The sequence below is a fragment of the Mycteria americana genome, chromosome 1 (genome assembly GCF_035582795.1).
Source record: "Mycteria americana isolate JAX WOST 10 ecotype Jacksonville Zoo and Gardens chromosome 1, USCA_MyAme_1.0, whole genome shotgun sequence".
In the NCBI taxonomy this organism is placed as follows: domain Eukaryota; kingdom Metazoa; phylum Chordata; class Aves; order Ciconiiformes; family Ciconiidae; genus Mycteria; species Mycteria americana.
Genome location: NC_134365.1, coordinates 69286375 through 69308720, shown reverse-complemented (window position 1 = coordinate 69308720; position 22346 = coordinate 69286375). Strand labels below are relative to the sequence as shown.

The 22346-nt window shown below is 48.2% G+C and overlaps 1 protein-coding gene across 4 annotated transcripts in view; it reads right to left on the bottom strand.

Annotated features, from left to right (window-relative positions):
- Positions 1-22346, bottom strand: part of WNT5B (Wnt family member 5B) — a 74606-nt gene that overhangs the window by 13233 nt on the left and 39027 nt on the right. For 2 of the 4 annotated variants that reach the window (XM_075504426.1, XM_075504405.1), the window contains exons 2-3: positions 3955-4100; positions 2955-3202 (exon numbers count right to left, since the gene is read on the bottom strand). In XM_075504426.1, coding sequence (XP_075360541.1) covers positions 2955-3202; positions 3955-4100 — 394 coding nt within the window. Of the gene's footprint in view, positions 1-2954; positions 3203-3954; positions 4101-5440; positions 5636-22346 lie in introns of those variants that run through there. The other 2 variants (XM_075504416.1, XM_075504435.1) reach the window with 2 other exon arrangements.

The window sequence follows — 22346 nt, the reverse complement described above, 5'->3', positions numbered from 1 at the left end:
AATGTGTCTGTGTATAATGTACGGAGATATATATACACACACACATGTGCAGCCTAAAATCTGTATTGACAGAACAAGAAGCAACTTCAGGATAATTTCTGTACATTGCCAGATATCATTATTGAATAAACCATATTTAAAAGGTAAGAGCAATTCTCATGACAACGCAAACACTAGGAAAACCCAATGCTAAAAAGCAGCCTACTTCAGTGCTATGGATGTTTCTACAAAAGCTTTGTATCATTGGTCTGCCTCACCTCTATGAAATGCACAAAATGAAGGTGTAATGATTAAACACAGACCGACCGGGTCTCCCATTTCTGAGCTGAGCCACGTTCTGCGAGGGGGAAAGGAAACGAATCTTCCAGGTTTCTGAGTGAACACTCTCCCCGGGATCTCCCAGGCTTTGGACTTGGCCAGGGCAGGTTCTCAGAGCAGCTCAAGAAATGATATAATATATGCCATGCCTGCATCGGTGGGTGGGCAGCCGAGGGTTGTTGGCACACTGTACACCTTCTGGGTCCTTCTTATCTCTTTCCCCCCCTCTCCACAACACTCTGGCATGCCTCTGCACTCTTGCAGATATTCTGGTCTCCAGACCTTTCTTGTGCCATTGGCACAGAGTACAGAAAAAGGGCTGTGGTCCAGAATTGGGGCTCAGAGGTTGAAAACAGGAGACAGGCACACAGTTTGAACCCAGGGAAGAACGACTTCATAGTTGACACGACCTGAGAGATTGAAAGGCTTTGTTGCCTTCCCCAGCGTGGAAAACAGATTTGCTGAAATGATGAGCAATGCCTCATTACAAAGTAAGAAAAAGTAAAAGCAGAAGGTGGAACTAAGAGAAAAGAGAAGAGGCAGCATCCCCCTCCACAGCAGCTTATCACCGACATAGGCACCAGCGATGAATCAGCACAGACCCTGTAACACCCCAGGCCACCTTTGGTGACATTTTTCTTACTTCCCTTCTGTGCTGTCTTGTGCTGGAGTATAAACATCTAAAGATGCTCTAACTGACCAGAGTATCTAAAGGAGCCGGATTCAAAACTCTTTGTTAGGATAGTTTTTTAAACAGCAGGCAACTGCAGGCAGTCACCTCACAGACACTACCATCAGCAGATTCCTACCAGAGATACAACAGTAGTCCTAGCAAATGCATGCATGCACAAACCAAACAACAGCAGCAGGACTACTGGACATACCCATCACATACCCACACCACCTCTTTCCTCATCAAAACCCAAATCTACTCCCAATCTAAACAGGATCAAATTCATTTTAGAGAAGAGGAACCTTCCCTCTCCCACTATCCTCTTGTTGCCATACACCCTCTGATCCTTCCTGACTGCTTTTCATCCTTTCACCTCTGATCTTTGCTTTCTCCTAGTTTACCCTCACTTCTTTTCTCCAGCTGTGGACTCACCCACTAGACCAACTTGGGGCTGCAGGAAGGTACTGAAGAAGAGGAGGAGGTTTGCTCCAGAAGGGGAAATTCCTATTTTCTTGTGTCCTTGTGGAGTCACTAGGATCTCTTCGGGGATCTGAAATTTACCCCGTTCTTTGGCATAAGTTACATGTGAGGGAGGGACACCAGAAGGGAGAGATGGAGGTGTATTTTCTGTTCTTTCCCTTTGGTGGCTGAAATTTCAGTTTTCATACCCTGAAGCAGAAGTTTTAACAATCTGGGATTGCATGCAGCCTCATCTGGCCACCACCCTTGCTATCAGAAAGCAAGAGATCAAGGATGCGCAGATGCCTTGGATGTGTGTCAGGAGCTGAAAGTATGCTTCAGGAAACGGTATTTCCCAGGGGAGTACCCCAGAGCAGCAGGGATTTGTTGGAGTATAAGCTAGGCAGAAAGGGAGGAATTAGAATGGCTCTGGTGGGCTGAATTAGGGATTCTGAAAAGTTGAGTAACACATGCAAAAAAGTCCCTAAAATTCTCCAGGATGACACATGAGAATTTCAGGATCAAATGGAAAGGATCATGGGACTTGGCTACCCTGGTGCCCTATCACCTTGACGCCCCAGAGGTATTAAAGATGCATCTCTTGGTGTCCTGCGCTAAGTGTTTTCCCTGACCTTACAACCGAGAAATAGTGCTGGTTCTGGATTCTTCAGTGTAAATGATCGGCTTTGTGGGTGGGAAACAAAACCTGGGGTTGGTGAGAGTGCGTGTGTGTGTGTGTGTGCGTGTGTGTATGTGTGTAAGCGGCTGTTTTAACACCTTTTCTTTATTGTCCTGGCTGTCGGACACATCAAACCAAGCCCGGATTTCTCAGTTTCTTGCCATCAGATGATTGCATTTCAAAAGGAGCTGGGACAATGTAGCTGGGTCACACCTCAATTCAAGTGCAGCAATGGCCTGTCAATGTGCCTCTTACGGCCAGCAGGGCAGGAATTATAAAAATCTCTTAGGTTTACACAGAAAGTGGCAGAACGGGGCGGGGGGGGGGGGGGGGGGGGGGGGGGGGGGGGGGAGATCCCATGCCAGGGGAGTCCATATTTCCCACATCTCACGGCTGCATTCCCTGTCCGAGAGCACTCCAGATGCTGGGAATGATAACATGGGTCCATTGTTCCTGGCTCCAGCTTCTTCCCTCCCTACCTTTAAACAAGCACACAGAACAAAAGCAGTCCCCCTCTTCCTGACCTTCCCATGCCCCCCAAAGAAAGTGTGTGTGTCCCCGTCCCCCCTGCTGCCCCAGCTAGCTCCTGCTGTGGCTCAGGTGCCCTGCTGCCATCTGCTCAGGCGCAGGCAGCGCACAGGCAGCGCACAGGCAGCGCTCGGGCAGCACCGGCACACCAGGGAATGGAAAAGCTCGTTAAAGGCAGCTTTAGGAGCGGTGCTAATGGGGCTCATCACTCCTGCACGTGTATTTGAAGACCAAGAGAAAGCTGCAAAGGGACAGCCGGCCTGCGCCCAGCCCCTGCCCCGTACTGGGTGCTCCTACCTATTTTCATGACCCGCCCAAAGACAGAGGTGTTGTCCACCGTGCTGCAGTTCCACCGCCGCTGCCGAAACTGGTACTGGCACTCCTTGATGGCACTGCGGGCCCCTTCCCCGATGAACACCATGTGCTCCTGGTAGAGCTGGCAGAGCTTGCGCTGCCCCGGGGAGAGCCCCGGCAGCTGGCTGCACACCGGCTGAGCGCCGATGATGTACATCTCAGGTCTCTGGATGGGGTTCATGGCCAAAGACCTACGATGAGAAAAACATCCAAGGGAGTCTGGAGGGAGAGGCCCCCTCCGAGAAACGCCCGGCACCTCTCCCCGCCAGCCCAGCCCAGCCCCGCTCCGCTCCGCTCCCAAAGCCCGGGCGCATTTCTCATGTCAGCTGCCTCCCTCCCCGGCTCTGCCAGATGCGAGGCTTTTCCAGGGCTCTAGCGGGAGAAACACAGCTCGTTTGTAACCTGAGTTTAAACACTGAGGACACCCGGGATGGGGAGGGGGCAGAGAGAAAGCTCAGCACTTTCTCTGCGAAAGAAGAAAGCGAGCTACTTTTTTACAGACCGCCAGCCAGCGATGCCTGCCTTCAAGCCAGGCTATTTTCCGCTCTTTAGGGGAAGGGGGCTCCCCCAGGGCTTTCGGCAGCGGGTAGGAAACCCTACCCATCCCCTCCTTACGCCTTCCCCACGTCCTAAAGCCCGGACGGGATTCGAGCGAGCCCCTACAAAAGGAGCCCAGAAATGCCTGGAGAAGAGGGGCTGCATCCCGCGTCCCCAGAAACCGGGCAGGGACAGTGGGAGGGGGCAACGTGGAAAGAAGCGAGCTGCTGCCAAAGAAGCCCGGGAGGGAGGAAAGTTCCCGCGGGGAGCGCAGGGCAGCCGCCCCGCTCCCGCTCCCGCTCCCGCTCCGCCGCCCGCCCCCGGACGGTGCCCGCTCCCCGGTGCCCGCTCCCCGGCCCGCGGCGGCGGACAAAGGCGCCGCTGGCTCCCCCGCGCCCGCACTCACCACCAGGAGTTGGCGTCGGCCACCGGCGAGGTGCAGCTGCAGAGGAGCGCGGCGGCGAGGGCCAGCCTCGGCCCGGTCATGGTGGGCTGCGGGCGGCGGCGGCGCTGGGGCAGCCCCCGCAGAGCCGGCCGCCGGGACGGGGCGCCCTGCGGAGAAGCGCCGAGGAGAAGCCCTGGAGCGGGGCCTGCGTGCGGCGGGGGCGCGGCGAGCACAGCCCGGCTGCGGCTGCGGCTGCCGCCCCCTCCCACCCCGCCCCCGCCGCCCCCCGCAGGACCCTCCCCCGGCCGCCGCCTCCCGGGGGCTCCGGCGGCAGCCCTGCCTCCCGCCCGCCCGCCCTCGGCCCCGGGGCAGGGGCCGCGCTGCCGGGGCTCCGCCGCCGCCGCCGCCGGAGCCTCCCCGTCCCGCCCGGGGGGAGTGAGGGGCCGTGCGGGGCTGGCCTCGCCCTTAGGGGCGTCGGGAGGGGCCTCCGGGCCGCCCCCGGCTTGGCCGCCTTTGAGGCGCCCCCCCCTTCCCGGCCCCTGGTCCGCCCGTGCCCCCGCGGGCCGTGGCGTGACGGGCCGCGGCGTGGCGGGGAGCCCCGCGGCCGCAGGTGTGCGGGGAGCCGGCGGGGCACATCAAAGCGCCGCGCTGGCCCCGCTGCCTTTGTAATGCAGGGCCGGCGCGGAAATGAGCTGCCCCCTCCCCAAAACGGCCTCCAGAAGGGCCCCACGCCATGGCCCAGCCCCGCGCCCCGGGCGGGGGGCCTGCGAGGCTCGGCTGGGCTGCCGCGACGAGCGCAGATAGGGCTGGCACCAGAGCCTAATGGCTTTATGGGCAGGCGAGGTGGACGGGAGAAAGGCTTCAAAGGCTCCTCTTGTCCAAACATCCCTCTCCTTCCCCGCTCGACCCACCGGGAACCTCAAAGGCGGGGGCAATCTGGCAGCTCCTCAGCCCTTTCCCCCCCAGACACCGGCAGAAAGCAAACGCAGGCATCCCAGACCCGGGTGGGGTACGTGTAACAAATGCTCCTCGCACCCTGCCTCCCTCAAGCCGCAGGGAAACAGCCACCTTATCACACCATCGATGCCGCTGCTGCTGCCTCCGTCTCTACGTGGCCTCCCACCGTCCTGTCCTACCCTGCGCCACACGGTCCCCACCTCTCTGCCACCGACAAATGCTCCCCCCTCCTCTCCCACACAGACTCCTCGCCGGGCCTGGCGTCCCCCCGACCCTGACCCTGCGACGGCGGCTCCCCGAACGCAGGCTGAACGTGCGGGTCCCCTCCAGCAAGTCCCAGGTTGCGGCCGCGGCGTACGTGGTCCAAGACCTGCAAGTGCCCGGCCTTTCACTTCGCCTCATGAGCAGCGCCCGAGACATGAATCACCAGACTCGGCAGCTCGGACCGCTGAAGTATATTTTTTATCGAATTCCTCGCGCCCTCCACGGTGGACTTGCTGTGTTTGTTTGCAGCACGCTTCGCTTCCTCCCCCATCCAGATGTGCTGTACCTGCAGCTGGTGGCCCATCTCACCTGGCAGGCAGATGTGGGGCTGCGAGTGCCAGAATTAGCCTCAGGACAAAAAAGCCTTGTGTGACCCAGAACCTCGGCGGGAGGGGAGTTTTACTGCTCGGGCACAGCAGGATCCACGTCTGAAGAAAACAGGGTGACTTTATTCACATCTTCTATATCCTCCCTTTTCCTCCTCCCACAGCCCTGAGCGTGACGGAGGGATGGCGAGGTGTATGTGTGTGTAGCCACGCATACATGTTTTGGGTCTGTTTCTATAGGGAATAGACAGAATGGAAAGTTTATCTCCGGGAGTCTGGGGAGGAAGGAAGTTGTGTATGGATGAATGGCTTTTCCATGACAAACAATGAGTCTGCACAGACATGGTGTGATGTCACCTAAAGAATTTCCAAGCCAGCCTCAGATACAGAAAACCTTCTTGCTGGCAGAGATGAGAGCGTCCCACCTTTCCATCTCACCACAGCCAGAAAGAAGAACTAGGACAGTGGAAAAAAAAAAGCCCACGCTGTCTCACACACGCACACAAGGCACGCGCCATGTAAATAGATGACACGATGGGAGAGGTGTATCTCCAAGCTTCGCCCTCACCAAGTCTCCTCACGGATTCTGAGAAAGGAGTAAACCGTGGCGAGCCGCCCTGGAGCCTCTCCCAGCCAGGAATGTGAGACGGCACCAGCCGATGAGGCACTTCCACAAATACGGGTGATGTCAATGTCCGCGTTCGTGTGAGCTTCTCCGAGCGCATGTGCGCAGCCACAGCCACTCCACGGGGCAACAAGGATGTACCACCACGCAGCACTGGACCGGTGGTCCACCTCCGGCACTGTGGCGTGGTGCAACCAAAAAGCTTTCCAGCTGGTAAAGTCTGGGAGATGCTCATGCGAAACTTGGTCCAGAAACACAGGGCATTAATTAAATATCTCATTTTAAGTATTAATATTTGAAGGCAGCCGACGATTAACAACAGCAAAGTGTTGTGAATACTGCTAGTAGCAACTCGACCTCCAAAAAGCACCAGCAAGGCAATGATCTTATTTTGAAACACGAGACACAAAAATTGCCGTACGGGATAAGATCGCTTATCCAGCCAACCTGTCAAAGGAGATGCTTCAGTGGGAAAGGTCTGAAACTCTGAATTCTACCCAAATTCTGCTGCTGGCAAGAGTGACTGCCATTGAGTTAAGACGTGAATTATGGAAGTGAGTCCTTTTAAAGGTGCTGGAAATAATTTCTTCACTGGCTGTGTTTATGACTTCAGATAAAGTGGTAATAGCAGGTGAGGCGTTGTTGGAGGGATTTAGCCTCAGCCCGCAACCTCCAGACCGAAAGCTGCAAAGCACTTGGCCAGTGGTCCAAAGAATACTGTCTATCCCTCTTCCTTGCGCCTGTTTCTACTTGCTACCAAAATCTTGAAAGCAAGCATTCGATTTTGTAAATAAAAAGCTTGGGTTATTTTTTTAAGCCCAAACAGCTTTGGCAAGGTTGTTTGCCAAAGCAGGGCTGGGTGGGAGAAGTTGGTGAAATTTTGTGAGGATGAGAGGTGGGGTGAAGCAAGGCTGCTGGAGGGCTGGGATGAATGGAGCCAGCGAGGCATCAGGTAAGAGAGGGGGGTAAGGAGCTGCCAGCAGTAATCCCGAATGACTGACTGGGATGCTGGGAGAGTCATCAGGATTTGGGTGGCTCAGGGGAAGGAGGCTAGGAATGAGCAGGACTTCGGAATGGCTCCATACGAGTGACATGAAGGGGTCACTACACTAACAGGTATAAGGAGGCCCTGGAGAAAGCTGGTCTCACCCACTCTTCCGTTCCCTGCCTAACTCCTGTCTCAAATCCAGGAGATCCAAACCTCAGCCTAGGCAGACCACCCCTCCTGGCCATCACCCCTGCCCACTCCCCGCCACCCAAGTGACTCCCACTTTCATCCCAAACCATCCCTCCCCTGCAGCAGCCCACTCACACCAACTCACACCACTCCTGCTACAGGAAGGGGCAGTAGAAACAACTCCGAAATTAAGGGTTGTTCTTGCTTCTGCTGGCAAAGGCCCCATCCCACCCCTTCGAGTGGGCCTGGCTCACTCAAGCGGCAGTAGTGAACCCATGCTGCGCCCCGAGTGCTGATGTCTTCACCCAGACCACTGAGGATCACCTGGGCCAAGTAGGGAGCTGTCGCCTGAAAATGGGACGCGAATCTCAATCTTCAGATTAAAGGTCTAATGCTCCCTTCTTAGGTCTAGCCGCTCCCTTCTTAGAGGGAAAAGCAGCAGCAGCAAGCCTGCGTCTTCATAAAGCCTTGGCATTCTGCTGCATTCAACAGTCTGCTGCCCCAGGCAACTGTCTACTGTGTTGCCTGGCTGCCTAAAATTAGTACCTGTGTTTGCCTTTGTTCGATTTTCAGAGGTGACAACTGTGCATGAAGCACAAATTTTCACATCGAGTTTCCAAAGTCACGGCGGAGCAGCTGGAGAGCTGTCACCGCTTTCCCAATACCGTCCCTGCCGTGTTTGCTGGAGGGAAGCTGCAAGACTCCGAGAAAGAAGGGGAGGTCATGTCCATGAGATCATTTGCAAAGATTTGGCAGACTGTGAAAAAAGTTGAACCCTGACTGGAAGACAGCCCTGATAAATTAGAAAAGGAGTTACTCATGCAAACTCCTTGTCCTACCCTTATTGTTCTCCAAAAATTTGGGATGTCCCCAAGTGTGACACAGATCTTTATCAAGTGCTATAAGAAGTGCTGAAAGAAAGTGTGAGTCTCTTTCCACATAACTTCAGTGATCCTCTTTTCTGCATCTTGTCCAGTTTCTCCTGGACTGGGGAGAAGTGGAAACATTCTTGATCAAGAGCCTCTTTCAAGTTCCTGTTTATTCTTGCAACTTGACTGTGGTTCAATGCTTGTTTTTAATGCCTCGCAATGTCCGGTGCATCCAGAAATGTTCATTGCTCTCTCTGACATAAGACGCTTACTCAAGATGGGAAAAATATTCACTGCAGTAGAGTCTCCTCTACTTAAGGAGCCCGTAGAGATGCATTACCCAGGAAGGAGGGTTTACATGTGCTGCTCAAAAGGGAATCCCTACCCTCCGGTTCTGTGCCATGGACCTGCTGGTTGTCAGCACCAAGAGATGTACTGCAACATCCTGCTGTACATCCGCTTCTGGCAGCCAGGCTTGGTTTTAACCACAGTTCTTACTAAGACTTTAGGAATCTCATTAAAGTCGCATACCTGCCCATTCAGCTGAACCAGTTTTAGAGCAAGTGTAGATTAAAAAAAAAAAAAAAAAAAAAAAGTCCCTTGAAGCTAAACTGCAGCCCTCACGCAGAAACTTAAATCATCTTTTAACCCACCACCCCCCATTCATTTGGTGCTGTGCTGCTCCCCTGCTGCCGACCTGTCCCTCTCTCAGCACCGTACCACCATGCTGCTGTACTGGTGTCAACCTTCCCGGATCTAAATGTGTTATTTTATTTGTATTGTGATTATTACTTAAACAGCAACTGGAGTGACCTCTGTAAGTCCAGATCCAGCTGGGGTGTTACAGAAGGTGTAATAAAACCTTCTCAAAGTATCCCAGCACATCAGCCCTTCGTGTCCGCCTCTTTTGCCTTGACATTGCCTTGCCTCGTGGAAATGTTACGCGCTGTCTGTCTCCGCTGGAAGGGCAGATTGTTCCTGCCTATGTCCTGCTTGTTTCTTTTGGTACTCAGTTTTATGCACTCAGTTTTATCTCCTGATGTGCTCATGCGCTACCTTTTTCTGCATCTCATCACCTGTCACCCCTGCTGACAGATCCAGATTTCCTTTCACCACTACCTTGCTCTTTCATTTTTCCATGACTCCCCTGGCCAATGACATCCAGTCTCACTGTCACCAGCGCATGTAGTGCAGCAAATGCCAAGATATACCTGCCAGTCTCAGCAGACCCAGTGACAGCTGTCCCTGAAGTGCCTCACCAAGGAGAGCAAGAATGGAGGAAGGTTGCAAGTAAAGCAGAAGTATTAGACAACAGAAGAGGCCAGATACTAAATATTTTCACCATTTAAAACCAGAATAGGTAAAAAGGATAGTGATTCTATGAATAAAACAGCTTCTCATTAGCGAAAGATATAGAATATATGTTCAATCCTTATGAACATTGTCATTTATGCCACAATATTTCACGTGACAGGCAACGAGCTCACCTGGAGCAAGACCATCGCACCCGCTACAAAAAAAAGGAGCAAACTCCAAGGATAAACCTGGACGTGATCCTCCTCCCTCTCAAGGTGATTCAATCGCAGTTGTACTGTTACAGCAGATTTCTTCTTTCTTCAGAAGAAATTGTTAGCCACATTCCGTGGCTCCTTTGAGGGGGTCTGGGGAACAATTTCTTCTTCAGAAATTGTTCCTCAGACCCCCTCAAAGGAACCACGGGAGGTCAGGTTGAAACACAAGCCCAGGCAGGGTTAGAAAGCCCACGCTGCTGCTCCCCAGCATCGTAGGTTTCTAGGAATGAAAGCCTAGGAATGATGGCCTTAAGGCCATCTAGCCCACACCTTCCCCGAGCGTTAAGTTTACATGGAGGATTAACTATCCTAGAGGGTAATAAGACATGAAGAAAGTGAAAAGAAGAAAGCATATCCCTCCTTTATTTGTCTTCCAGGGGCCAACCCTGGGAGCTGGTTTGTTACCTGCCGTAGCTGACTGCAGCACGGACCCCTCAAGCAGCGATACGAGGACAGCCCTTGTCCTGCTCGAGAGCTGATGCTGGCCGCAGAATTTGCGTGAGAACTCTGGACTTGGATTATGGTGGTTACGAGCATGTACGTCAGCCCTTCTTGAAGATTAGGAAGGGTAACAGGACAAAGTTCTCTGACAGTGTGAGCAAGGAGGCACCGAAAGGCAATCCAAGTCAAAGCAACTTCTCTGCAGAGATTTCAGAACAAGCCAGGAGATGGAAACAGCTGGATGACTTTACGTGTTTTCTTCCTTACTCTGATCTTGCAAAGCACAGAGCATCCTTCATCCTCCCAAAAAGGGGTGTCTAGCTCCCCATGTCCCACTGGAGTCATCCCAAACCGAGATTTATGTCTCTGCATCTCACAGGCCTGGATCTCATTTTTGCTCTGAGTATATATATATATATATTCCTTTTAGTTTGTTCCATACTCTGTAATAATTACCTTAACTGGCAAAGACAGTGAAATATTTAAAATACAGTTAAGCTGCTGCTGCAGTGGATCTTAGCTCTCCAGGAGTGAATGACCAAGGGAAACACAGAGATGCACCGTTACTACTCTGTCTTGGACATTCAACACCTCGGTGTAGGTCACAGGGACCGGTGTCAGACTGACTCGGATCAATAGCCCCGTCAGTTAAATCATTGCCAGCAAAGCTTGATATAGACATTTCCGAAGGAAATAGTAAGCCATAGAATAAATTCAAATGGAATTTAACTTCTCTCCTTCCTGTTAGAGTCTTCAAAGATGTTCTTATAAAGTCCAGTCTAATGAAAATAATATTAATGATCAGCTCTTCCTCCGCTCTAGAATTGCAAAGGAAGCACATACACACCATACATTAGACCCCACAACTCTAACAGCCACGATTTTTCCCTTACCTTACAGAAAGGGAAAGAGAGGTGCAGGAAGGGCTGAGTAACAGGTTCAAAACAGTAAATCTGTGGTGCAGATTTACTTCCATTCAGCAAAGCATTAAACCAGGTGCTTGAAAGTAAGCATACGCCTACTCATTTTTGCTGGATCAGGATCAAAATTAAAATCTGCTTGCTTTTTCCATTCTTTCGACCACCGAATACTTCTGCCATGAATTCAGTGTTGTTCCTGCTCAAATACAGTGCATTCAAAGCACAAGTAATAAACAAAACATTTTGGGAATAATGCCCCAGTGTATTAACTGTGTGTGTCATCTACATAGTTATCACAAACAGTTTCCAAACCAAAGAAAAAAAATTTCCAAGCATGCTTATTATGTTTTAGTATTAAAAATATATCTGGAAAAGGCTAAAACACTATAAATAAAGCCCTAGCTACATCACAAGATTACAATGATTTAACCAATTTCAGAACTTATCTTATATACTGTCCCACTTAAGTGTAGGAATTTCCTGTTAATTCTGGATGCAACAGATTTGAGCTAAACCTGTTCAAACCATCTTGGGAATAGACTGCATATACATTTGTACCAAAATAATTTTTTGGTACAGAGATAATTTTTTATCTCACCTTTATTCTAGCATCAATCACATATGTGCAATTCTAACTGCAGAAAATAAAGTATCCTATTTAAGATCTTGTTTGTAAAATGATATTATAACATTATTACCTGCTTAAATAAAGTTTCCAGATACAGATTTTCAGCAAAACGTGCATTCATGCAAACCTAATCTGAAAGAGTTATATCAGTGTTGTGTAGTTAGTTACCCTTTAAACCAAAAGCAAAGCCTTCAAAATTAAGATCTGTACTGATTTAACTAGACTGTTCAGTTAAATCGCTGCATTTTTCTTCTTTTTAAGTAGATAAGGTCTAACATTAGGAACAAGGGGTTGTGCCTCTTTTCAGTGATACATCATATGATCCCGTATATAAACTCAGTGAGCATCTTGAAAGCTGTGGTTTATTTAGGGTCCCTACTCTGACCGGCATCTCACCACGCAAAAAGCTGTGACTCTTTCTCTAATTTCCAGTCTAAATTTACTCATGGTCAGCTCAAGCCCATTTGTTCATGTGCCAGCTTATCCCTTAAAGCTTAAGATGCCAAAACTGAGGCCGGAGCCTGACAATGTGGTTCTGCTGGCAGCACTACCATATTACCAATATTACTTTATTACCAGGGTAATAAAGACCTCTCTCCCACCCTGGGGGCTCATCCCAGCCCTGTGCCGCAGGACACTGCTCTTTCAAGGTGCAGCCCCTTGATGATATAAGCAGTTAAAAAGACGCTATAAGGAGTTAAAAAGATTCAAAATTAAACTTACAAAAAGAAAAGACCAGGTTTTACTTATTTAACAGCCTGGACTGGTTCATGTGGGAATCAGAAGCGTGGCGGAGCGGGGCAGGAATGCGTGGCTGGAGGGGGCCGAGCCACGGCAGTACCACCTTTGCCTGAGTTAAATTCGCATGGAGCCGCACCGGCACTTCAAGAAAAGTGATATTCCTGGGAGGTTTTTTGGTTGTGGATCCATTCCCTGACCGATTTCACAGCTCACTGCCACAGGCTGAGGGCACAACTGCACAGAGGGTGAACATCAGCTTCTTGGACAGGAACTACTTAAACCCATATTGCTGCCAAAGCTCCTGTGTTACCAGGGCAAGGCCTGAAATGCAAGAACATGGTAGTAAAAAAAAAAAAAAAATTAAATCTAAGTCTTAAAAAATTTGTAACAAAGCATTAACTGGAAAGATGCCTCTGTGTAAAATTACCTGCTTTGGAACAGATGAGGTTTCCAGTGTAGCAACTAATATTTGCTGCTTTGTAAATCCCTCCCTGAGCAGAAAGACAAAAAGAACTGGAAAAGTAACTAAAATTGCTAGTGCACTTTACTCACATTTATTCCTTTTCAATGACTTTGAATTTGACTCAGTTTTCAAAGCATATTATATAGGTATTTTAACTGCCAAAGCTATGCAAAAGCTTTCCAAAAAAAGCTACACTTTTTTCCTGCTTCTCTCCTCAACATGAACTGTAATGTGACATTTTTGCTGGTGGTACAGACACTAGAACAGCACCCATCTTCTCCTCCTACAGCTCTGCTGGCCCAGCAGGGCTAATGAAAGCCAAAATTTGCTTTACATCAACCAGCCAGCGCAAGCTGTCACCAGACCGGCTTTCCACCCATCGTGAGGGTTTCTGAGCACATCCTGCACTTCACCGGTGGGGACTTTTATCCTCTAAAGAGCTCAGCCCACACCTAGGCTTCAAAACAAGGAATCAGATTTCAGAGGTGCCTGTAGAAAACTGAGCTTTCCCTTTCCTGCTTTTGACATGAAAAATGTTGTAACCACCAGAAGCAAAACTCCAAGGGGTTAAATTATGTGGAAAACGTAGGTGCTTAACTAACACCTCATCTACTCAGAAAGTGCTGTTCAAGCTCGTGGATGATGGACACCAGAGTGTTTGGCCCTCAGCTGTTCTGAGAGTCCAGTCAGTAGTACTCACAGTTTGCAGCTCTTCAAATACGGATTTAAAAATCACCTTTCCCGCAGCAGGTGCAGCTAGGCTGCATAAGGGCACCCGATTCAGATGGTTATGATCCTGCAAACTTCAGAAAGGCACTTGGATATTTTGACTTCTAATGCCAACCAGTTTTTCAATCCAGTTTGCAATCAAGAGCTGAGGGAGGGCAGGACTGCTTCTTTTGACGCAATGTGGGCTGATGTCATCTTCGAATGATCATACACCTACAGCGTCAGATGGCGTGAGATTGTCACCAGGCCTCAGAATCACACTTGAAGAAGGAAACAAGTAACTACTGAGTGATTCTCATTCCTGGTGAAAATTCAGGTATGTATACCATCATGCGCTAATTTATCAGAGGGAAGGGTGTTTTCCTCAGAAGCAACCAGAGCTTGGAAAACGGAGGCAAAAATCCTCTCCTGTGGCCAAACTTTCCCCTGGGCACAGGGTGGACATCAGGTCAGGTCCCCTGCAGAGACAGCCTGCCTGCCCTCCCAGTCACACTGAGGCTGCATCAGACCTCGATGCTAATGGTACTCTCTGGCCGTATAACGCGTGGCACTTAAATTGCACTGCACTGGCATTTCCAGCGAGGAGCACGTACAAAGCCGACAATTTGGCACGAACAGTCCTCGCTGCGGTGACTTCGTCTGGAGCTCTGCTGATCAAGGCAAGGTGGGGACCTGACCCTGTGTCTGGTGACTACAGCGAGGGCTCAGGTCGGGACCTTGTCTTCCCAGCACTGCTGCTGATTTGCTTAGCCATCTCGTTTTGGCTATAACTAACTGTGACTCTGAAATTCAGTTTCTTCATCAGCCAAGGGGAGGTAAATTTATTTCAGGACCGGTATTGTGATCTTGCCTGTGGATGCTGTGATATGTTACAGGCTCTAATGCATTTAAAGATCCTTCAGTGAAACCATGTAAATACAGTTATTATTAACTCCATATTCATAGTAATACCTCAGGCAGAACTTACCAAACACAAGAGAACAGTCTATAGGAGACAGCTTTTTTTTCAAAAAAAGAAACGTGTTTATTCTTCCCTTGAAGCTGAAGGGAAAACATGTACCCAGTGGAAGAAATCCAGTGGGTTAAGTTCTTCCAATTGCCACTCAAATAGAGAAAATTAAAATGATCTATTTTATGCTATCATTCAAAAGGACATTTACAGTACCAGAGGATTTTTTCCCAATTATCTTGAACATATTTATTCTCTCTGGGCAATATGTTATTGAATATGTTGACTAGACAGGGCTAGGGAATTTCTGTAGGTGGAACGGCTGCACATCTGGAATGCAATCTTGGCTTTTTTTGGAAAAATACAAAGTTCTTGCAGTGAAAAATGTGTTTGTCCTGCAAAAAATAGTGTATTTGTAGAGAAGGCAAGGATTGCTTGTCTCGCAGGTGAGGGAAGCATGCTGCGTTGCATAGAAAGGTTCTGCCTGTATGTGTGTTCGCAGGCGTGGACCACAGAAAGCCGGTGTATGAGGATATATGCGCCCATCCCTGCAGTGGGCAGGGTGTAGGAGGAGAGAAGGAATTGCCTGAGTCTCTATAATGCAGGGAAAGCAAGAAATCCTATTAAGGATTTATGCTGTTCCAGCAAAATAACTTCCTCACTTGAAGCAGAAGCCAGCTTTTTCATTGTCTTTACTTCACTCGTGCTGACAGCGTGCAGTTCTTCGGTCAAGCCCAGTGCCGGTTTTGTACCGAGAGATTCATCACTAAGAAACAGGGTACTGAGCCTCCTACCTCCTGCTCTTGGTCACAATTTCAGTTGCCTTTGACATGTATTTCCAATGTATTTCGGGTGGACAGCCCCTTATATTGCTAAACACTCATAGAGTGAAAGCAGTTATTTATTACATGAATGGGTTTGAAAATACAGTGACATGCACGTTCAAAAATATGTTCTAGAGAAGGCATGTATGGGACATGTCTGAAAAGACATTTGTGCGTGGTGTGTAATAATTATAATATGTTTTCATTTACACAGTGTCTCCTCCACGCACAAGGGAATATAACGAAATGTAACTAAAACCGCATATCCTTACAAATAAAGGGAGAGAGAGTGTTTCATACAAAGGTTAAACAAAAAAATCTGTTTAATGTCACTTTGGGGATTAGAAGAACTGGAGTAAAACAAACATCCAGAACAAACTTTGAGGGGTTGCTTCAGGAAAAGCACGTGTGTGAGTGTGTGCCATCACATCTGCATATTCAATACGTCTTGCTGGGACAGCTCGGGGAAAATAGGAAGCTGGAAATTTTCAGTGTGGGAATTAGATGGAAGAATGTGAACCATTCTAAACAAAACACAGCGAAGTTGCCAGCTGACTTGCTAAAATGCCAGTGCTCTCTAGGATCCCTTGAAAGGGAGCTGAGGACTGGCCTTGCCGTTCAGGCAGTGGGTAGGGAGCCAGGAGATCTGGGCTGTATTCCTGGCCCTGCAACAAACCCAGCATGTGACGCTGGAAAGCCATTCAGCCCAAAGTTTCCAAAAACTGATTTCATGCCTGTACTTCTGGGCACCTAGCGTGAGACAGAGTGAGCCCTAACATCCAGGATTTCAAACAGAGTTAAGGCGCAGGTACTAACTTCCCATCCGTGCAGAAGATGTGTTTTGGGGCCCAGTTTCATCACGGATGCAACGGTGCTAAAATCTGCAAAGCAACCTGAAATGCTACGAAGCTGCAGGTATTACATGATTACATAGACCTCTCACTTTGCCAAAGGAGAGGTGCTACGGATATGCAAAGGAGTATTATTTTGTTTCCTGTTGTTTCCCACGTCCTGGCAACCATTGCCATTCTATAAATATTTTCACAGGTTGCAAGACATCTGAAGATTTTTATTTATGTTTCCTGCTTCAGGGCATCAAGGAATAATCCTCCCACGAAAGGATTCACTGTTCCAAAAGGAACATAAAGAATACAGAGCGGGACTGCTGGCGAAAAGTGTGGAACAACAACACCGACAAGACTAGGAAAATAGTAGATCTCAGGGGTGAAATAGTGGAAAGAAAGCGGCTTTTCCACATGATTTAGTCAGCATGTATGCTGGGGGGAAAAAAGGAGTAAAAGCAGTATTTCTAGCTTACGTTTTCCTGTGCACACATATTTTTTTTAAAAATTGGGAACCATCTGGGTTAAAGAAAGTTGTGTTCTTCTTGTACCTGACAAGGTCTGGTCACATAGAAGATTAATTTACATTATACCATAAGGAAAGGATTATTGTGTTTTTTCTGAATGGTGTAGAAACAAGTTGAAAGAACTAGTTTAAAACACAGATCCTGTTTTACCCATTTATATTTCCACCTCCAACACGGTGAACTCTATACTTTCTTCCCACCCTGTTTACATCTGCCCTTAATTTTACCCCTGCATTTTCAGAGAGGATTTTCAAGATTTTTGTCATGCACAGGTAGATAACACACGCTGGTGAATTCAGCAGTTTGAATGGGGTTTTAGAGAGTCCACATGTACCCAAGAACCGAAGCAAGAATGAAAGCAGTTTCTGAAAGGCACCTCCTTTTGCCACCACTTCTCTGTGCATCTGTTGGAGTTGCAGCAGATAACTTTCAGAAAATCAGGGGAATTTAGCACCAACAGTTTCTGCGCTGTTACTTTTAGGAACAAGATGTTAAAGTAACCTTCCTTTGGCCAGAACTAATGCAAATCCTCCATTAAGTATGAAATCGTATTTTGTATCTTCATCCTGCCTTCTGTATAAAACTGTATTTTGTAGCTCTCACCTGCAGTTTGTGCCGGGCTCTAACTGTGACTCTGATTTTCACAGCACGTTTCCAAAACAGTACTGCCCTATTTTTCAGTTTTCCTCTAAGAACTTACTTTGGAGCCGATGCTTGTAGGGCAGGTGACATAACTTTGTCCAATTCTAGTGAACTGCCAATTTTAGAATGCTATTTACTACCTGAAAATGTGCTGGTGGCCACGGTCCAGAGAGGGAGGAGTTAATAGTTAAACATAACGCTGCAGTAATCCATGGGTACAAAAATCCTGTGTTTTAAGAACCACATAGCTATATCCGTACCCTCCCTGGGCCGAGCTTACCTTCTTGCGAGGTTACCTCTAACTCTCGCTGTTGCAAGAATGTATGAATTACCCGTCCCTGGACCTCGCTCCTGGGGCCCCATGCAAGGCTTGACTGGAGAGGGACAAGCCCAGGTACTGATGCCTTTTCTTCCTTGGAGCTTCTGACAGAGAGGACAGGAAGAAGCTTCCCTGAAGCAAGAAGCCAAATAACCCTTACTCGCAAGCTGGCCAGTATTGCTACATCTGCCCTGACTGCATGGAAACCTTCGGCAGAGGGGAGGCTGCAGCCGCTCTTCTCCAACCTCAGCCGAAGGCCACAACATCTGCTCCATCCCAGGCTGAACACGCTGGCTGTGCAGTTACACACACACACTGCCTGGCCATCTCTGCTGGGTTTTGGAGTAAACAGCTGTTACAGAGGAAGATTTCACAAACCTGCTGCTGTAACAGGTACCACACAGCATGTCGGACACACATGTTTCTGCTGTGACTGCAGGGGCTGCTCCTTTCAGATCGAGTTGTAGAGGTCTCAGAGTTCAATCCCCAGGAATGGCTTATGAAAGCAATTACTACCTGAAAGGTCTCTTTGTTTTTGTGCCACTGCTCTTAATAATAATGATTACATCAGATATTTTCTGCCATCTCAATCTTCTTTGGTACTGCTAATAAAGAAATGACAAAGCCCAACATTTAAAATAGCACCCAATGCAATGAACTGCAAGCGCTGAGGTTTGAGATTTTACATCCTGCCCTCCCAGAGCACTTTCCCTTTGATGATTTTAACCATTGAGTACTGAGCTTCGTATAAGCCACGAAGGGTGTGACATGCACGGCAGAGTCAGAGAATCGCCTGCGGCCAGGGGCCCAGGTCGCTTGCTCTAACCACCAGACAGTCCTGTCCCACAAGGGCAGACGAGACATAGATGATAGGTACACGACATTCAAGTGCAGTTGCCTGGACCATACATACATTATTTTGGTTCTTCAAGTGATCCTTTCATTTATGCTTGGTTCAATCTGTTACAGCAGCAACAGTCGTTGGCCAATTTAATGGCAAAACTGGGAATACAATCCTGACCTCCTGCGCTTTACATCCTCTGACCGTTCCTCCTCGTATCAGCGTAGTTATATTCTTGTCAGCTATTGACTGACAAGTAAAATCAAAACCTGAAGAAAATACCCAAATCCCTAAGGCTCAAATTTAGAGCTGGAGTCTGTACTGAGACATCAGCTCTGAATTTTGCCCCAGCACCTAACCACATATTCACAGTGCGCTGTATTTTGAATAAGCTACCCCTGACACCAGGAAATACACGGCTGATCAGAATTAGTTTGTGCAGGAGGAACCATGTAATCCTAAAATACAGCCTCATGTAGCACCTATTAGAGACATGATACCTGCAAAGTACAGAAAAAAGACCAGTTTTTTATTTTTAAGGAAAGCTTCATAGTGACCTAAGCTTCACTACAAAGCTCCGCAATGCAAGAGGATCCTAATGTTCCAATTTCCAAATAACCCACCGATTAGTTACATTTTCTTTATAATCTCTGGTCAAAAAAAAGATCATGACCAGCATGAATTCCAAAGGGAATCCATTCACTTAACAGCCCTATCCTGATTTCTATATGTGTGTATGCATGTACATAGGTATGTATATATGCTTATGTATCTAAAATATGCACATTACACATCTGTTCTGCCTCCACTTAAATGCACAGGTCTTAATAGAGATCTTTGTCATGTAATTACTGGTTGCATTCACAGAAGAGTTCTAGGGGATCATTTTTACTTTACGTTCAAGGAAGGAAAGGCACCTCTAAAACACTCCACCGCAGCTTCTCTGACACCTTGCTAAGAGCAGAAAAACTCTACGGTAGTAGCCAGGAGTCCACTCGGCATGACACACTGATGAGCACCAAATTCTCTCCACGACAAGCTGGCACCCTCGTTTTGCTGAGCCATGTCAGAAGATGGTGGCTTAGGTGTCAAGAGTGCAAAAGGACCGTTTTGGTCTCATCCATACACAAAAACCATTCCCCAAATTGACTTTTACGAAGTTCCACTAAACGAACTTTAAACCCAGCTTAAGGCCATGGGCTATATCAGGCTTAGTTGATTTTTGTGGACATGCTTCAGATCTGATGAAGAAGGTCTGGAAGCCAACGTGTGAAGGACAACTGTAACCCCCTGGAGCATGGCTGACATTAGAACTTGAACCAGTCCTAAACTACCCTTAGCTGAACTACTCATTAAGCCAGTCACATTTTTTGGAGAGGAGAAATTTCCCCACTGTAGCTTAGACTGCGGCGAAACGCTTTAAACTGAGAAGTAATGTAGGGGTGGGCTGGGCAAAAGGACTGAAAACCCAACATCAGCCAGGCACAGGAAATTAGCTAACGGATTGTACCAGGCACCAGCCTGCAGCCCCTGCAACAGATGAGGGAGGCTGAGGCCATCCATGCCTTGTTTTTTTCAAGGGCAGGAAGTAAAGCACCACTGTTTTAAATGAAAGCCTAGGTCTCCAGAACTGTCTGCGTGAATGAGGACACCACTGGGCTCCTACCTGCCTAACACCCCTCGGACCATCATAGCTGTACTGAGTGGAGCACATGAATCCGAGCTGCCTGTACAGCCTTTCCCTGCAGTCTTCTCTGCTCCCTCGGATGAAGCTGCCTCTCGTCTCTCAGGTGCTGGGATGTGGGACAGCGCGGTCAGCTGGGGCAATGGGAGGGATTAGTGACTGCGGGGCACAAGAGAAGGCAAGGAGCAACAGAGTCCCTCAAGGAGCCAGTTCATGGAAAGGAGTACGGTTAGCTAGGCAAGGTGGGGAAATATATTACTTTAGGAATTAATTTAAGGTTAAATGGATCAAAAGAGAGAGAAGGGTTAGCCCACCACAGGCTTTATTGTTCAAGCGGGTTTGTGTCACTTCTCTCCTGCAGTCCCAGTGGCCACAGCCCATAGGTAAGAAAAAGCCAAAGGCCAAGAAAATTCCTGCGGGTAGGTTCATGAGTTTTCCATTCCACGTTTGAAGCTGTGAAAATGCAGAAAGCACATGGAGTAAGGTGGCAGAAGAAAAGGAAGGGTAGGGAAGGACTCTGTATTTGTTATCTCTTAAATGATTGATCTGAGCTAAAAGTTACCCTGCAAATTGAGAAGCAAAAAGAACAAATAGGGGCAGACTGAGATGGGAGCTGCAGAAAGACCTGGTAGACGTTATGCCCAATCATGCAATAAAAGATACAGGATAAGACGATGGTGCAGCTTTATCAGCACGAAGTACTTCCAATCGCAGAAGCCACAAGTGAGTTATGCGGATCCTCCTGAACCCCTGCCAAGCAAAACTGTCCGGCCTCTGCTGAACACTGGTGTAACTGGGGAAAAAAAAAGAATGAAACATTTATCTGGCAAGTGCTTTCAAAAAGAGAAAGCGGCTGTTGGGAGCTGCCCAAGGGGCTGGAATGCTGGAGACGGTTCCAGGGGGACGGATCAGCCGTCAGAGTGCACACGAGGCAGGCAGGGATTTTTAATAAAATGCAGTTTATCACACGGAGATTACCACCTCCTATTTATACCGTATGAGATCATGAAAAACACGGCACATATTTTGTTACTCCTGAAAACACAAAATCAACTGAACAACCATGTGATAAATTGGCCCTTTTCATGCACTTTTATTTTGTCTTTCTAAACCTCTATTTCTAAACATCTGTCACTTAGATAAAGCAAGCAATAAAAATCTACTAGAAAAATACTTTCTGTGCTCCCCACAAAAAAAACAACCCCACAGTAGATTAGGATCATGAGTCCAAATTCCAGGGCTGTTCCATTTAACATGTAAATCTTAAATTGTTCACAAGGAAGCACAGACACTCGAAGTATGTAACGTGTGAGAAAGGGAACTTCAGGGTCTCCAGAAAATGCGTTATCTATTTCTAACCTTGGCTGGTTACACACAACAGGCGTTAAGGACACAACGTGCTAAGATATAAAGAAAAAAGTATTTCAGATAAGCTTTTATGCCTTAAAGAGCACACTGTTCCCTGCTCCCCCTTAAATGTGGTTTGAAGGTGAAAGGCTTAGAGAGAGGAAATACCGCATTACTTCCATGGTAAGATTCTGCAGTCGAATTTGGGATAATACGGTAGAAGACTTCATTAGCGCTCTTTCAGAATACTTGTATAACTTGCTTGTAGCTTTGCCAGTTATGAGTAATGCAACAATCACTAAGATATACCAACACCACCTTTGTACCACATTTCTTTCACACGTTGCCTGATGTCTACCGGACTCAGCCTCCTCGTAAGTGATCCGTCTTCAGCCGAACAATCCTCACCGAGGCAGGCCCAGGCAGCCCGCGAGACGCCGCACCTTTCACCTGCTCCTCACTTCACGGAAATGCTCCTTTTTGGTTGCGATGCTGGTCTGAGCACAGTAGATTTGCTGTGCGGCTGCTCAGCAAAATCTATTGCCCCTAATCTTTTTCCTATTAACCCGATGGTTAACCATCCCCCCGACAGCGCAAAATAATGCTACAAAGATAATTAGTACTGGGTGACACCCCGGCACAGCGTCCGTGTGGGACTGCAGCTCCACGATCATTAAAACCAGGTCTACATGTTGCTGGATCACCCAGGAGTACAAATTTGATCGGG